The sequence below is a fragment of the Triplophysa rosa genome, linkage group LG12, assembly GCF_024868665.1.
Source record: "Triplophysa rosa linkage group LG12, Trosa_1v2, whole genome shotgun sequence".
Classification (NCBI taxonomy): Eukaryota; Metazoa; Chordata; class Actinopteri; order Cypriniformes; family Nemacheilidae; genus Triplophysa; species Triplophysa rosa.
In genome coordinates this window covers 661745-678742 of record NC_079901.1, presented here as the reverse complement: position 1 = coordinate 678742, position 16998 = coordinate 661745, and the positions used below count along the sequence as shown (strand labels likewise).

Here is a 16998-nt window from a genome sequence, read left to right as displayed (position 1 = left end):
TGCTCTAGACAGAGATGTCGCTTCCTGCATGTGTGCACTTTCTGCAGCGGTGCACACGCTCTAATTGTTTGCCCAGTGTCTCAAGCTCCAAATAAAAAACATAAAAATTACCTCTCGACTCCTGTGAACGTTTCTTGTTTGTCTTTTGAGTTATCTTCGCACCCCGACACCCAGTTCACTGATTATCTCCTGATCGGTCAAGCGAACGGCTTCGACCCCGGCGTTATCAGTCTTCCATCACACAACTTAATATGCCCCAACCTCCAGTCTGCGCTCGCAGTCAGTTGATCTCCTCATAAAAAAGGAGATCAACGCTAAATTCATTATCGGCCCCTTCGACGCTCCCCCTTTTACAGCGTTTCACATCAGCCCCATTGGCGTAGCGACACGTAAATTCTCGGGCAAAAAGCGCCTCATATTCGATCTCTCGTCAACGCACGGCTCTGCCTTTCCAAGCATCAACTGCCTCATTCCGATCGAGGAATTTTCTCTGCACTATCATAACATCGATCAAGCCATTACTTTAATTAAACACGCCGGTCGTGGCGCTTGGCTAGCCAAAGTCGACATCACATCACACCCAGACTTCTGGCACCTTTTCGGCATCCGATGGCGCAATAAATTTTACTTTTCTGTCCGTCTCACTTTCGGCTGCAGAAGCAGCCCAAAAATTTTCGACATGTTGTCAGAGGCAATTTGCTGGATTCTCTCTAACATCTATGCAATTCCCTACCTCATCCACCTACTAGACGATTTTTTAATCATCTCATCTCCCAACTCGCTTCCGGCTGCGCATCTAGCAAAAGTCCAGCAGGTTTTCGAAAATCTCGGCATTCCCCTCGCCTCAGACAAAACTTCAGGACCGAGCACGTCCATCGAATTTCTCGGAATTAAATTTGACTCGCTTAAATTCCAGGCTTCTCTGCCAAAAGAGAAAATCGACAGAACGACCGTGATCGCTTCTGCCCTATTAGCTAATCCCCGCTGCTCCAAACGCGAGCTCCTGTCTGTTCTCGGCCATCTGAATTTCGCGATGAGAATAATCCCGCAAGGCCGCCCGTTCGTTTCACACCTCCTTTCTCTCGCGTCCTCCGCACACGCTCTAGAGGACACGTTATCCATATCCAGCCCCTGCCTTGACGAGCTGAGCTTATGGATAAAATTCCTCAGACAATGGAACGGCTTGTCATTTTTCTACAGTGACATGGCCTCCTCCCCCGCCGATATTCACCTGTTCACAGACGCCGCCCCTTCCATCGGTTTCGGAGGCTTTTACCAAGGCCGGTGGTTTGCATCCACTTGCCCCCCCCAGCTCTTAGAGATTCAGACACAGGCTTTAGCATCTTCAGCACTTTTCGAGCTGTATCCACTGGTCGTCGCAGCATCCCTATGGGGGAAAGAGTGGACAATGCATCCGAATTATGCTTTTACCAATGTTTCGTACTAAGGTGCATGTCACATTGCACAATGAAAGAAATCACTCATGAGTGTACAAAAGTTGATTCTTCCGGATGCCAAATATCACGTTTGAGCAGCTATACGCAGTCTAGAACAACTAAAACATTGACGTGCTTGTACACATTATACATATGCAATATACTGTATGTAACCATGCTTATTTCTTAAGCAAGTTTTTGCATGTCTTTCGAAGAGAAAACACCTTTCTCGTCCATTTAAAGTCTGTAATGGATTACTCACCCTCTAGTTGTTCCAAACCTGTATACATTTCTTTGTTTGGTTGAACCCAAAGGTATTTGGTAGAATGTTAGCAACTGAAAATTCTTTGGCATCATTGACTACCATAGCAGAAAAAATATAATGGTAATCAAAGGTGACCCAGAATTGTTTGCTTTCCTAAATCCCCCAAAACATAATTTGAGTTCATCAGAACAAAAAATATATACAATACCTAGCAAACCATTCAGATAAGTAAATATAGCAATAGAAATGTCTTTTGGCAGTTGTTAACTTTGATTTGACACCGGAAAATAATTGGGCTAGTTTTCACTCCCTTTGGGGGGGGGGTTGAGGGGTCATTGGGCTGCTTTCAGGAAGCTAGTTAGCAAGATCCCTGTGACCAGCAGCAATGACAAGGTAAGCTAGTGTTTACATGATGACTAGCTAGAAATCTATATAATCTAGTTCAGTGATGAGATGGGACTATTTTGTATTTAAATACTTTTGAAAAAAATTAATTGTATTTTGTATTTAAATGTGTTTAATCTAAGTATTTTTGTATTTTCAAACTGAAATACTTTTTGCCAATCAACCTCCTTACTAGACTGCATGGATGGGCAGTGTATTCAAATACATCCATTTGAAATTCAAAATACTATTATTTTGTAATAGTATTTTGAATTTAAATGCATTTAATCTAGTTTTTTTGTATTTATTTGTGTATAGCCTAGTTAATTCAAGAAATCAGCAGTCTAATAAAGAGGTTGATTGGCAACAAGTATTTTGTATTTTGAAAATACAAAGACTTATTTTACAATGTTAATATCTACTTCTGTAGTTATTTTGGTGAAAGTAACTCAAAAGTAATATAGGAGTCATGTAACGTATTACAATTCTGAGACAATAAAATTGTAAGGTAAGGGATTACTTTTAAATAACAGTAACAAGTAATCTGTAATGTTTTACAGTTTGGAAGTAACTTGCACAACACTGGCTATAATGAATTCCAAGTTTCGTCTTCCGCCACGTCCGTTCAGCTTTTCTGCATTGTCTTTCATAGTCTGTACTACTGTTGATTTTCTCCAAGGTGCTTTTTGTCTGCAAGTCTTCTCACTGACTTTCACAGAAGCAATATCATCAATAACATTTTTAACTTTTGAGTCTGCAGAGAGGCTTGGTGTTGAAGATATGGCCTTCATAAATAGCACACTCGTGTTCTCATTGATGCATCTCTTCTTGACAGAGACCGATCTCGCTTCGGTGGTAGGAGAGATCAATATATCAAAGAAATTACAGAAGTGATCAGATAGTGCTACATCCTTGATATCAATGGATGAAATATTTACACCCTTACTGATGAGTAAATCTAGAGTGTGGCCACGATTGTGTGTGGGTCCATGCACATGATGAATCAGGTCAAACGTGTTTAAAACGTTATCATTTCTTTTGTATTATGTATTTCTACATCTATAATAATAATATAATAATAATTAGGGATGTAACGATTCACCGTGAGCCGGTTGAAAATCGGTTATAATGAGCAACGATTCAAATCGGTTGAGGCTTGAACTGAATCGCAATACATTTTTTGAACAGCAGGGGCCGCTATTTTCACTGCAAACCTAAACGTGGACATGCTGATATTTCTTAAATGCAAAAAAATCCAAGAAAAGCACATACAGTATTAGTTTGTTTATATTAAAGAGACTTTTTCTATTATTAATTTGTTATAAAATTGCAGTTTAGTTTTGTTATTTGAAATAAAACATTATTTTATCATACAAAGAAACGTGAAGCATTTAAGAAATAATGCAAGGGAAGTTGTTCATTTCTAATTTGTTTCAACTCATTTTTTCAAAATAAATCGTGAGTAAATCGTGACTAAATCGCATCGTGAGATCAGAATCGTGACTCGCATCGCATCGTGAGCTGAGTGAATCGTTACATCCCTAATAATAATATAATATAAGTATTGTGGAAGTTAATGGTAAAAACTATTGCCTATTTATAGAAAAAAATCTGCCCATGGGGTGAGAAAAATAAACTTGAAATAGGACAGATTTTTTGCTCGTTTTTACCATAAACTTACTTAATTCTTACATTCTCTTTCATAAAACAAGACTAAATATCTTAGGTCACTTTTCTTGTCAAGTAATTGTATTTTGATTTAAGAAGTTTTATATATTTTCACTAAAGACAAAAATGCTTAGTAAGAATGTCATTTTTTGATGTGTACTCCTTTAAACTACACTATACAGATTGCGCAGGTGGTGATACAGCCTAGAAAAACTCTGCTATGGAGCTCCGCAATTATTGCTAGATAGTCATTTAGTTTACGCTGTCTATGAGGGAAAGCTGAACAGATTATTTAGGTGTAGCGGCTGAAGGCAATGGCAAACTCGAGGAATGATAAAATACTTCATGCTTGTGCGTTTTTGATTTTTTTAAAGTGAGTGAAAAATCAACGTCCATACCTGCCAAGATTTGTGCTCTGATGTTGTGAGCTATTGGGGGTGTCTGTAAAGAGAGAATATGGTGATTTAGATTGAAAGAGAGAAGAGTTTTACACGGGGGCTACAACTGGCGGTGGAGACAGCCTCACATTAAATAGGACCCTGTGATCTGTGGAAGGAAACTGGTAGGACTGTGAGAAAAAGGATGGAGTAAAATGAAGTATGAGCTGTAGCATTAAGCGAATGCAACCTCACGCCTACGTCGGCTGTTTGTGCTGTGAACTATGGGGAGGGGTTAGTGAGAGGCGGAAGCTGCTGCTGGTGAAATGGCTGTGTAGCTTGGGCTGCTAGCGGAGGCAGGCTCACGCTAGCATCGGCTACTGGAGCTGGAGGCCACTGAAAGGGAAAAAGATTAGAGAAAGGAGGGAGACAGGGTTGAGAATCATAGGGAGACATTTGGGTGAGAGGTTGGCTGATTGAGACATTAGGCTGATTATCTGACGTGCTCCTCCCGAACTTTGTTAATAAAAATGTATGATAAATTATTGTCACAGGCTTTATGCCTGGAATTTTGCGCATTGTGTGGTATTTAAATGCGTATTTTGTGTCAGTTAACACATAACATGTTGTTGATTGTGTGTAAAAAAAGAGGTTGTGCCCAATGCGCTGACTAAATTTAGGTTGTCTATCATTGGGAAAAGTGAGCGATTATCCTCAGAGTACACTGCACAAGCACTGTTTAAGAACACACACAACATTCCCATAGTGAGCTATCAATGTTGTGGAAACATATCTTCCTCTCCACAGTCAGTTCTCTCGGGCTGCAGGGTGGGAGCAACCCCAGTTGTCTATGAAACAGAGGCTGCACAAGCTCCCCCTTAGTCATGAGAGTCTGGGCGGTATTCTGTATTCTTTACAAAGGCTTTTGGTGATGAAGCAGTCCTGACAAACATGTCAGGTGTGTTGAGGGTGACTCCCGATGAGAGATGTTTTTCACCTCAGTTTACGGTGTCTGTTTCTCTGTGCCCTCGGAAAGGTGTTGTCTCCATCCCTCCACAGCACAGGAAGTTCCTTAGTTTCGCTTTTGGGGGCATGGCATACCAATATCAGGTTCCTCCATTTGGCCTGGCTTTCCCTTTCTGTCGGTCTCTCGACGTTGTGTCGAGCCGACAGATGGGGTTTGACTTGAGAACCTATCATCTTCTGACTATTTAGAAAAGGCCAATGAAATTGGCGAATGAAATTTGCATGCCGGACTCCGCCCTGGATATCCGGGTATGAAAGGGAGACGGCGTGCTGCATTCATTCACCTTTTGTTCTGAGAAGCCTTCGATCTGATGATCAAAAATTTGATCAACACTGATCTATTTTCTGCTGGAATCTGTACGACGTGGTGCAGCGGACTGTCCCTTCCTGCAGCGACTTCCCCTGGGCGTCTCGGCAGTTCCGGAGGTGTTCGAGTTATTTTATTTTTTCTTCTAAAAAAGCAAATTTCTCCAGCGTGGCATGGCCCGCTGTTCTCGTGGGTGCAACGCGCTCATCGAGGAGGGGAACGGACATGAGTGTTTGAGTCTCTGGCACGCTGAGGCAGCCTTTGTGGATACGTCCTGCCCACACTGCGGGTGGATGGCGATCCAGACGTTGCGGTCACAGGTAGCTGTGTTCTTCATGGACACAGCCAGCACCTCGTCTGCTTCCCATTCCGGGATCGCAGTGGCTACGGCCCTGCCGTCCACTACAGCGAGCACCGGGGGTGATATGGGGATTATCATGAGCGTTAATCCGTCAGCCACAGGCTCGCGGACTGTTCGCTCCCCCTCTCGCTCGTCTGACCGCCCCCCAGGAGACGGTCCTACCCCGTCTTGTTCCTCGGCCATGTACTCGGAAGTGAGTGACGAAGATGAGATGTCGCTGTAGCGAGGAAGGCGGGACGAGAGCCGTGGGGCAGGAAGGCGGGGCCGGTGGCGTGAGTGATAATGAGTATCAGCTGTACGCGCACCGGTCCCGCATGCCTCACGGGGAGCTAGGGAGCATAAGAGGACGAGCGACGGGACTGCCGACGAGAGAGGACCGGGCCCGGAAATAGGTTACGTTTGTTTATGTGTTCGTGTGGCCGGCAGTCAACCGTGAGGTGGCTGCCGGCCTGTTATTTGCTGTTTATTGTTTATTTATTTTTTCATTAAAGTTTTATGAATGTTCGCCGGTTCCCGCCTCCTTCTTTCCCTACATTGAACTCTGTTACAGTCGATTACAGCATCGGAGGGCGACTTATTGGCATCTGATATCGATGACTCCTCGGAGCTCCCTTCCTTGGGGGGTCGAGCCCAGGAAGAGGCGGATATCGAGATGTCAACCATGCTTTCCCGGGCCGCCACGAGCATTGGGTTGCAGTGCACCGCACCGCCTCTCCCCCAGCGCTCGCGGCTGGATACGTGGTACCTCGGGTCCAAGCGCAACTCCAAGCCGTGCCCAGCCCCGGTCCCGTTTTTCCCGGAAGTGCATGAGGAGCTCAGTAAGATGTGGAATGCCCCCTTCTCGGCTCGTTTCTGTAAGACCAGCTCTGTCGTCCTTACTTCCCTCGATGGTGGGGCAGCAAGGGGCTATGTCGATGTTCCCCAGGTGGAGCGTGCCGTTGCAGTGCACCTGTGCCCGCAGACGGCGGCCACCTGTGGCGACCATCCAAAGCGTGTAAGTTTTCGGCATCCCCGGTGTCGAAAGTTTACGCAGCTACTGGCCAGGCTGCCTCCTCCCTCCACGTCATGGCCATCCTGCAGGTCCATCTGGCCAAGGTGTTGAAGGACCTCCACGAGGGTAAGACCGACTCAGGGTTAATGCAGGAACTCCGCACCGCCACCGACCTCGCCCTACGGGTGACCAAGGTGACCGCACAGGCCCTGGGTCAGACGATGTCCACTTTGGTGGTCCAGGAGAGACACCTCTGGCTTAACCTTGCATAGATGCGGGACGCTGAGAAAGTTCGCTTTCTCGATGCACCCATCTCACAGGGTGGGCTGTTTGGTGACACCGTCGAGGACTTCCACCAGCAGTACTCAGCCGTGACTCGGCAGGTTCAGGCTCCAGCGCCCCCCAGCCAGGCGGCCTCCCAGAAAAGGACGTCGAAGAGGAAACCGCCATCCCGTCAGCAGCCGTCGCAGAAGCAGAAGCGGCCCTGATCGGAAGACCCCAGGGAGATCGAGTATACCTCCACGGCGAGGGATCCGTACTGCTAGCCATCGAACCACCCCCCGCGGGGACGATGAAGCAGATCGAACCCCTAGTCCCCTTGTCTCGGTTCCTGGGAGCATGACTTCGGCTTCCCAGGCCGTCACGGTGGCTAGGGAAGGCGATTCGTCTCGGCTACGTGATCCAGTTCACCAGACACCCGCCCAAGTTCCGGAGCATCCTCTCTACTTCAGTCAGAGGCAGGGATGTGCCCGTGCTTTGGGCCGAGGTCGCCACCCTTCTGGCGAAGGAAGCGATCAAGCCCGTCCCTCCAGCCGAGATGTTCAGCGGGTTTTACAGCCCGTACTTCATTGTCCCATGGAAAAGCGGGGGGCTGCGCCCCATCCTAGATATGCGTGCCCTGAACAAGCACCTACACAAGCTGCCGTTCAGGATGATCACGCAGCGGCGCATCCTGACGTCTGTCAGATTTCAGGATTGGTTCATGGCAATCGACCTGAAGGACGCATACTTTCATGTCTCGATCCTCCCTCGGCATTGGCCGTTCCTACAGTTCGCTTTCGAGGGGCGGGCATATCAGTACAGGGTCCTCCCCTTCGGTCTGTCCCTGTCTCCACGAGTCTTCACAAAGGTCGTGGAAGCCGCCCTCCTTCCCCTCAGGGAAAGAGGTGTGCGGGTACTAAACTATCTCGACGACTGGCTCATCTTGGCACACTCGCGAGATCTGTTGTGTACACACAGGGAACTGGTGCTCCAGCATCTAGATCGTTTGGGGCTACAAGTCAACTGGGAAAAGACCAAGCTCTCCCCCGTGCAGAGCATCCTCTTTCTCGGTATGGAACTCGACTCTGTCTCCATGACAGCACGGTTAACTACCGAGCGTGCACAGTCGGTGCTGAACTGCCTGAACCTCTTCAGGCAGCCAGTGGTCGCCCTGAAACTATTTCAGAGGCTCCTGGGGCACATGGTGTCCTCTGCGGGGGTGGTCCCCCTCGGGTTGATGCACATGCGACCGCTCCAACACTGGCTACAGAGTCGGGTTCCCTGGAGAGCGTGGCACACCGGCAGCAGGTGTACGAATCTTGTGCTTATGAATCTTGTGGCAGACCGTCATTCGTAGATGCGAGGGCACACTCAACTTGGGGTATGGCGGCCTCTAAGGCCTTAGGGTCAGGGAAGTCTCTTCAGGACATCTGTGATGCAGCAGGCTTGTCCTTGCCACTTACTGTTGTCAGGTTTTATAATCTGGATCTGAGCGCTCAAGTACTTTTGCCTTAGTTGTGTTTGGTTTATACACACAGACGTGAAGCATGGCGGCACTGGCATGTCTTTCCCCAAGAGCATTTCTATTGATATCTCCAAAACTCTCCTTTCCACCCGGCCTACTACCTGTCCCCTTGACCCGATCCCTTCCCACCTCCTACAGGCTATCTCTCCATCTCTACTGCCTCAACTCGCACACATTATAAACAACTCCATCACCACTGGTACTGTGCCCACCTCATTTCAACAAGCCCTGGTAACACCTTTACTCAGGAAACCAACACTCAACCCCTCAGTGGTCAGCAACTACAGACCAATCTCACCCATGCCTTTCCTTTCCAAGGCTCTCGAAAGGGCAGTATTTAGCCAGCTCTCTGCTTATCTCTCACAGCACGACCTTCTGGACAGTCAACAATCCGTCTTAAAGAAAGGACATTCTACGGAGACCACTCTTATGTCTTTCGTCGAAAACCTACTGCAGGCAAGGGTTAATCCTTGTAATCTGTCCTTATTCTGCTCGATCTCCCTGCTGCATTTGACACTGTGAACCACCAGATCCTGCTGTCCACTCTCCCCAAACTGGGCATGTCTGAAACTGCACTCAACAGGTTTGACTCTTATCTCACAGGCAGATCCTTTAAGGTATCCTGGAGAGGCGAGACATCCAGATCTCACCAGCTGACAACTGGAGTTCGTCGAGCATCAGTTCTGGCTCCTCTCATCTTTTCTATATATACCACCTCCCTGGGTCCAATTATTAAGGCACATGGGTTCTCATACCATTTTTATGCAGATGATACGCAGCTTTATTTCTCTTTTCAGCCAAATGAGCCCACCATCTCTGCCTGACTTCTGGACATCTCTTATTGGATGAAAGAGCATCACCTACAACTCAACCTCTCCAAGACAGAACTCCTGGTTATACCGCACCACCCATCAATTGAACACCATCTTACCATTCAGCTCGGATCTTTAACAATAACACTCACCAAGTCTGTGAAGAACCTGGGGGGTGATGTTCAACGACCAGCTGAAATTCACCTCTCACATCGCAGCAACCACTCAAACTTGCAAGCATTTGCTTCTTTACAAGCAAATGCTTTCTGGAGCATGCCTCTCAGCTGCTAGTCCAAGCTCTGGTCATATCAAGACTGGACTACTGCAGTTCTCTACTGGGCGGCCTTCCAACCAATGCAGCCAAGCCCTTGGGAATGATCCAGAATGCAGCTGCACGTCTCATTCGGTTCCCCTGTTGTGAAATGAACTGCCAGCCTCCACCCGAACTGCAGCATCCTTCACAACTTTCAAAAAACAGCTGAAAACATACCTGTTCCACATGTATTTGACTAACCAATAACTGTCTATGTCTTGTGTCTAAAAAAAATCTTGTTGTTCATTTTCTCCCTTGCTTACTCCAGCTTTAATCATCTAGTAGCATGGTTTTGTAAACTAACGGTACTGTTTAGCGTGCTGACAAAATGTTTATATGCTCTCCTACTTGTAAGTCGCTTTGGATAAAAGCGTCTGCTAAATGAATAAATGTAAATGTATATGTGATGCAGCGGGAGTTCCCTCGAAAGGGAACGTCTTGGCTTTCGTCTGTAAACCCTGTTCCCTGAGAAGGGAATGAGACAATTTTATACTTCCTGGTCCTATACGTCATCCCGCCTTTGACGTATCATTTCACGATTGGATGTTTTTGACATACGTACTTCAGACTAGGGGTGTAACGATACACTACTTTGCCGATTCAATACTATCCCGATACTTGTGTGCAGATTCAATATATATTCCGATTATTGAGTATTGTGATTATATAACTATTGAGTCGATATTACAATTTATTGTGATTTTTGTTTTTGCTTATTAAAGACTAGGAGAATACTTGATCATACCATTGAAGAGACTGTATATCCGGACTATTCAATTGGCGGCCCGCGGGCCAAACCCGGCCCTCAATGTAATTTGTTCCGGCCCTTCAAGTAGCACAGTGTGAAAAAGAATCTCTAGAATAAATTTAGTTCAGTCGGGAACAGACCCTACAGTAATGAAGTGACGCGTGCCTGTTCCATTCAGCACGAGCTGCAGCAACACCAAGCAGGAGTCACGTGACGTTAGGCGAGTAGCGCGACTCGCAAGCCTTCTCTCCTGTGGGACGATGTGAACAGGACGATGACGGATGATAACTTTTATTAGTTTCATTTCTGACATTTTGCTAGCACGAATAGGACCACCATTTCAAAAGTACAGAGGCAAGGGCGGAGAACAGCGCGTCGGAGAACAGCGCCTGTGTAGGTTAATGTTGTTTCACTCACTGAAGTTTCCTTTTTTGTTATGCAGTTTCAAAATACAACAAATGAACATGTTTGAATGTAGAAAAGCCTGCTTGGGCATCTTACAATGCACCGATGTTGTTGTTGTTGTGCAGTTTAACATACAACATCAGCATGTTTAAATGTAGGAAAACACTTTGTGTGTCTTGTGGGGCAAAAATGTAAAAATACAACATACACGGCCCAAAGATTGAATCACGGATTTCAGGCATTAAACAGATTTTGCTGTATAACGCGGAATGGCACAGAATCTTGCAAATGTATTATGTAAGATTCTATTATTTCTATTTTTATTTTTCCCTGTATGGTTCAACGTACTGTATCTACTGCAGGCTTTTAATATACAGTAGTTTATAAGTGAATACTGTAGTATTTTTTTCATGTGGGCAAATATATTACTATTGTATAGTGAAGGACGGAAAATGCAGAAAAATTAAAACAGAAAAAACGGAATTTGGGAAAAAATCAAACGGATTTCTTATTGTTGTTGTGTCATCCCTCATATTGCAAGCCATATCTCTCCGGCCCCTCATTTGGGATGCTTTTCATGAACTGGCCCTCATGAGAAACTAATTGAATAGCCCTGACGTATATTATGAGTCATATTAACAAAACCAATGCATCATATCTTTCTGAACTTTTATTTCAGGAGCATACACATACACAGTGTATATTTTAAAGTACCTTGAACCATGAAACTCAGTGTATGGGAGAGTTTGCATACCGTTTTAGTCATGTCTAGAGCTGCTTTTCCCGGTAAAGTGTAAAATCCAAAGTGTTTCCACACTTGGTATTTGAAACGTGAAGGTGCCGAAATAATTTCCGAGCTTTGATCCGCTGACTCGGCCATGATTTTTGCGTCCTCGCACCAGCTTAAAACGGATACGACGTCATCTAATACGGATACAAACATGTGCTTTACGCCCTCTGTTGGAATAAAAGTGGTAACTCCACCACCTCTTAGGAAAAGTAAAATAAAAAAAATAATTGAATCTGAGATAAACCAATCGATTTTTAAATCGTTTTAAAAAGAATTGAGATAGTTAGGTAAATCGATTTTTCCCAACACCCCTACTTCAGACGCAGTCACGCAGAGGCATTCCCCAATAGTGTTGCTATGGCGACGCAGCATCTCATTCCCTTTTCAGGGAGCAGGGGTTTTATTCCTTTTCCCAGATCCATGTAAATGCAGATTGTTTTGATAATGCTGTTGTGTGTGCGTGAAACTTTTCAAAAACGTGAAGGAAAACCTTTCCATTTTTCAACGCGGAAATGTACTTTAAAAGTGGTTGCGAGCACCACACCACTCCATGGGGCCAGTGAAAGATTAATTAAATCACTCACACCTAACGCATACTTTTAAATAAGGAGGGGACAAGGAGGGCAAATCAAACATAAAATATTTGATTGTCGGTCAAATTGTTTAAATGTTAGTAATTCAGCATGACTTCTTAATTATTTATTTTTACACATTTTATAAACATGTTAAGAGTTTAAAAAAGATGAATACTCACTTCTCGGCATGTTTCTGTTATGATTATTAGTAATTATTTGGTACTTCCTTACAATTAGTCATCGTTCGCTAGTTCTCATTGAGGATATTTTTATTTAGTAATTATCGAATACCTAATAAGGATCTACCATTGTCCCAAATTTGCTATTAGTTACTAATTAGTTCCTCTTTTTTCCATATTAGTTAATAGTCTTATGTTCAATGTTAATGTAGTAAAACTTATTAATTCATTACTTATTACTGCATAGTTACTTGTTAACAACGGACCATTATTCTAAAGTGTTAACCACTTTTGTTATTCTATACCTTTAAAGTTTGTTGGAATGGAGGTCGTCATGACGTCAGTCATGGATCTGTTCCCCATGGTGTTGCGCAAAACAGGAAGAAGAGAAATGTTTCTACTTATCTTTTGTCTCATCTGCTTCTTTGGTCAACTCGTCATGGTTACAGAGGTGAGGTGGTGAAAAGAGTGTTTGTGCAGGGTGTGAAATCACTGAAAAAATGATCACATAAATGTGAATTTTATTGGAAAAAGTATAATTTTGGAAAACTCAAAATATGAATATGTAGGCTAACGTATATTTTTAACACACTTGTCACGTTTGTTCAAATTGCCAGCTAGGGTAAAGAAACCACTATCAGAACTCAACAGAAGAATGCTGAGTGTGTGTTATAAGCACCTTATACTATATAGTAGGCACCTTGTCCTCAGTTGAAATGTTGTATTTTGACTCACAGGGAGGGATGTATGTGTTCCAGTTGTTTGACTACTATGCCTGCAATGGAGCTTGTGTTCTGTTCCTATCTGTATTTGAGTCTCTGGCCATGGGTTGGACATTTGGTGAGTCATAAACAAACAACAGAAATGCACATTAAAAGAAATCTTCACCCAAAATGACAGTTTGGATTTAGTTGAATTAAATACAATGGCAGTAAAATGTGACTAAGGGTTTTTATCATTATATTTTTGGGCTTTTATTTATATGTGGAGGCAGACAGAAGCATGAGGGTGACGGTGTCTGAGATCAGGACAGGACTCAGGTCGGACTCTAAACCGAGTCCCTGTTAGCGAACAGCTCATATATATGTGTCTAGAGCACTAAGTAACCACTGGGCTACAGCTCTGACACTATGGCCCGGTTTCACAGACAAGGCGTAAGGCTAGTCCCAGACTAAAATGAATGTGTGACCTGTCTTAACTGAATATAACTTGCCCAGAAATATCTTAAAATATATCAGTGCCATTGTTTTGTGTCAAGATGCTCACCAGTAATGTATTCTTCTAAGGCATTTTCATAAAAGCGACATAAATACCTTAATTCAAATAAGGCATAGTCCTGGCTTAAGCTAAACCATGTCTGTGAAACGGGCCTATGTTGACTAAGGTTAAATAAAGAACCCAACATAAAAATATATTCTGATTGATCATTGTCTGCATGCTTTAACAAAAAACTATAGGAGCCAGCATCGCTCTCCCATGTGGGCGTATGAGAGTGATTTGCTTTTGTTTTGTCAAAAGTATACAGTAACTTTTCTGGGGAACTGATGCACTTTTTCTGGTGCACATTTAAGCCTTAAAGTGGGTCATGCAGCCATTTACCTGAATCCACTGAACTGGGAATTCATTACATGATCTCCTTTAGTGCTCTCAGAGGCACTTTGAACTATTTCTTTAACATACTAACTATAGTATGAAACACATACACCAGGACAGTATTTATGCAACAGTCTCTCTTACATACCCCAGGTGCTGAGAGAATGTTTGACATCATTGAGGACATGACAAAGACTCGACCCAACTACATATTCATGTTGTGCTGGAAATACTTCACTCCTTTAGTGTCACTGGTATGTGTGTCTGAATCTGTTTGGGCTTCCTAGAAGTCAATATTTATTATTTGGTATATCTGTTACCTAAAGCATTTCTCTTGTCACCCGTCTGAACAGTTTCTCGTTTTCATTTGTATAACCTCAGGTGTCTTTGGTCTGTTCTCTGGTGCAGTACCAGCCCCTGACATTTAACCGCTGGTATGTGTACCCAGGCTGGGCGTATGCATTAGGCTGGTTACTGGCCCTGTCTTCTATTCTACTAGTACCTGGATGGGCACTGGGCCGACTGTTTACTGGGAAAGGGAATCTGAGACAGGTGAAGCTAATTTACATTATTAACCAATTACATTTTTCAAAAAGCCTCCAGGCTTATCTACTAGTAAACTATTTTTCTGTGTATCTTAGCGTTGGCATCACCTGTGCAGTCCTGACAGGAACCTCCCACTCACCCGTAAGCAGCGCACTGAAATGCAGCAAATGATGCGCACCGCAGAGATGGAAGATTTGTTTTGATAGGAGTAATGCAGAGGAACATGTCAATATACTGTGCAATGAAAGACTACTTACTTGTCATGAAAATGATTTGCCAGATTTTCTTTTCTGTCCATGCATCAAGCAAAATAATGCATCTCCCAGTGAAGCTCTTTTGAGATCTAATTGTTCTTACTTAGGAACTCTTCTTATCCAAACTGTTTAAATCCATAAAAAAACTGTAAAAAGTCTGGCAGCAGAGTTTCCAGACGTTTTCTGTAAAATTACAGACAAAAACCTTTCACAAAATTACATGAAATAAACTGTAAATATACAGAGCCAATTTTACAGTCAAAAGTGCTTAAATTACAGTATAGCACTGTTGATAATTGCTCATAAAACTATGGAAAAACAGATCATTATAAAAAAAATAGATTAAAAAGCAACTTCTTCTCAGGGTAATCTCTGTAAATTTAGGAACTTTTTTTATGAAGCTTCTGTCAATCTATACAGTAATTTACTTAAAAAAAACATTTTAAATGTATAATAACTAAGAAACTACTAATAAAAACCAAATGTCTGTACATTTACCAGTTATAATTCAGATATATATTATTAAAATACACCAAAAGTAGTGACATTTAAAACCTACTATACTGTAAATTAAAAGTAAATAGCAGTTTTGAATCTATAATGAAACTCTCAGGTCCCAGGCCTACAGTCATTTCCTGTTAAATTCTTTACATGTAAAATAAAAACACAATATAAAAAAACAGTACTTTATTTTGTACCTTCATTAAAAAAAGAAAGACACTGGGGAAGTGCAAAAATGTTTATTTAAAAAAAATGTAGACATTATTTGAGCAATTTGAGTCATATAGATTACTTATACTGCCTATAGGTGACTTGGATTGTCAAGAGTTTTGGTCCCACTCACTGTCATTATATGCCTACCAAAAATCCTGAAGTTAATGGCTGAAGAAAGAAAAACATACATCTTAGATGGCATCAGGTAAACCTATTTTTCAAATGTCAACGGTTGCAGCAAAATACTTAGACTGACTGCAAATCTCTATGTACATGATACACTATTCAGTTCACTTGCTTATAGCAAAACCTCCCAAGAGTTATTTTGGCAATAACAAATCTTACAGTCACAGTGGACCCACAAGGACAAGCCAAATTAATAATAATGGATATTATAGGAAAATGATACACTGTAGATCAAATTTAATTTATTGCCACTGTCAAAGCAATTGTATGGAATCAAATTACTTGTCCATTTTTGGCAATGTAGATTTTAGATTATAAACAGTCCAATCTTTTCCATACCTGGATTGTCATGGTCATTTGCGGTAGATTAGCACAAGCAGTACATCCACAGAACCTGAAAATAAAATATTTAAAATAAGTTGTATTACATTCACACGTAAAGTGTAGATTTTAGATTCTAAACTGTCAGAAAACATTCACGGAGAGAGAACCCAAGTCCAGGATGCGGTACACGAAGAACTTAAACTTTATTAATCAAAACAAAAGCCCACGATGAGGGTTAAAACAAGAACGGCACAACAAATAAACGTGAAACAAAAGACATCCCACGAGGGGGCAAAAAATGAGAGAACAAGATACTTAACTTAAACTCCACAGGACTAAAACAGGACTAGGAAATCTACAAGGCATCAAGACACAAGGTAAGTACAACCAACATGGCAAGGCAAGAAAGCAAAAACTATACAGCACAGGACAGCAAACACAAGGGCATTACATATGGGAACTAACAAGGAATATTAACACTAGGCAGGTGAGGGGAATCAAACACTAGCGGAAGCTAACGAGGAAACGAGGGGGCGGGGACAAAGACGAGACTGGAGAGAGCACATGGCATGCCAAAACAAACAATGCCATGTCTCTCTCCACACAAAACACGTGGGACTGTCATGACCCTGCCACAAGACTAGAAAAGCATGACAAGGTGAGGCAGGATCATGACAATAAACAGTCAAATTTTTTCCATACCTGGGGCCCGTTTCAGAAAGGAGGTTTAGTGAAAACTCTGAGTATTAACCCTGAAATGAGAGAAACTCTGGGTTTTCCGTTTCGTAATGTGAGGTATGTCAAACCCGAGAAAGCGGGGTAACTCAAGCCCGTTTCTAAAGGAGATGTCACTTATACTCAGAGTCAGTAACCATAGTAACTTACTCTGTGAACCTAACCTGGTCGGGAGCAGGTTTTCTTTGGTAAACCCAGAGTTTATTTCGATCTCCTCCCCCTT

At 43.1% G+C, this 16998-nt stretch overlaps 1 protein-coding gene across 1 annotated transcript in view; it reads left to right on the top strand.

The window, feature by feature from the left end:
- LOC130563176 (sodium- and chloride-dependent GABA transporter 2-like) overlaps positions 1–14765 on the top strand; it is a 35281-nt gene extending 20516 nt beyond the window's left edge. Inside the window, exons 10-14 of the mRNA XM_057348607.1 lie at positions 12737–12874; positions 13161–13263; positions 14170–14270; positions 14398–14568; positions 14658–14765. Of these exons, the coding sequence (XP_057204590.1) occupies positions 12737–12874; positions 13161–13263; positions 14170–14270; positions 14398–14568; positions 14658–14765 (621 nt within the window). The remainder of the gene's footprint in view (positions 1–12736; positions 12875–13160; positions 13264–14169; positions 14271–14397; positions 14569–14657) is intronic.
- Positions 14766–16998: the final 2233 nt, after the last annotated feature.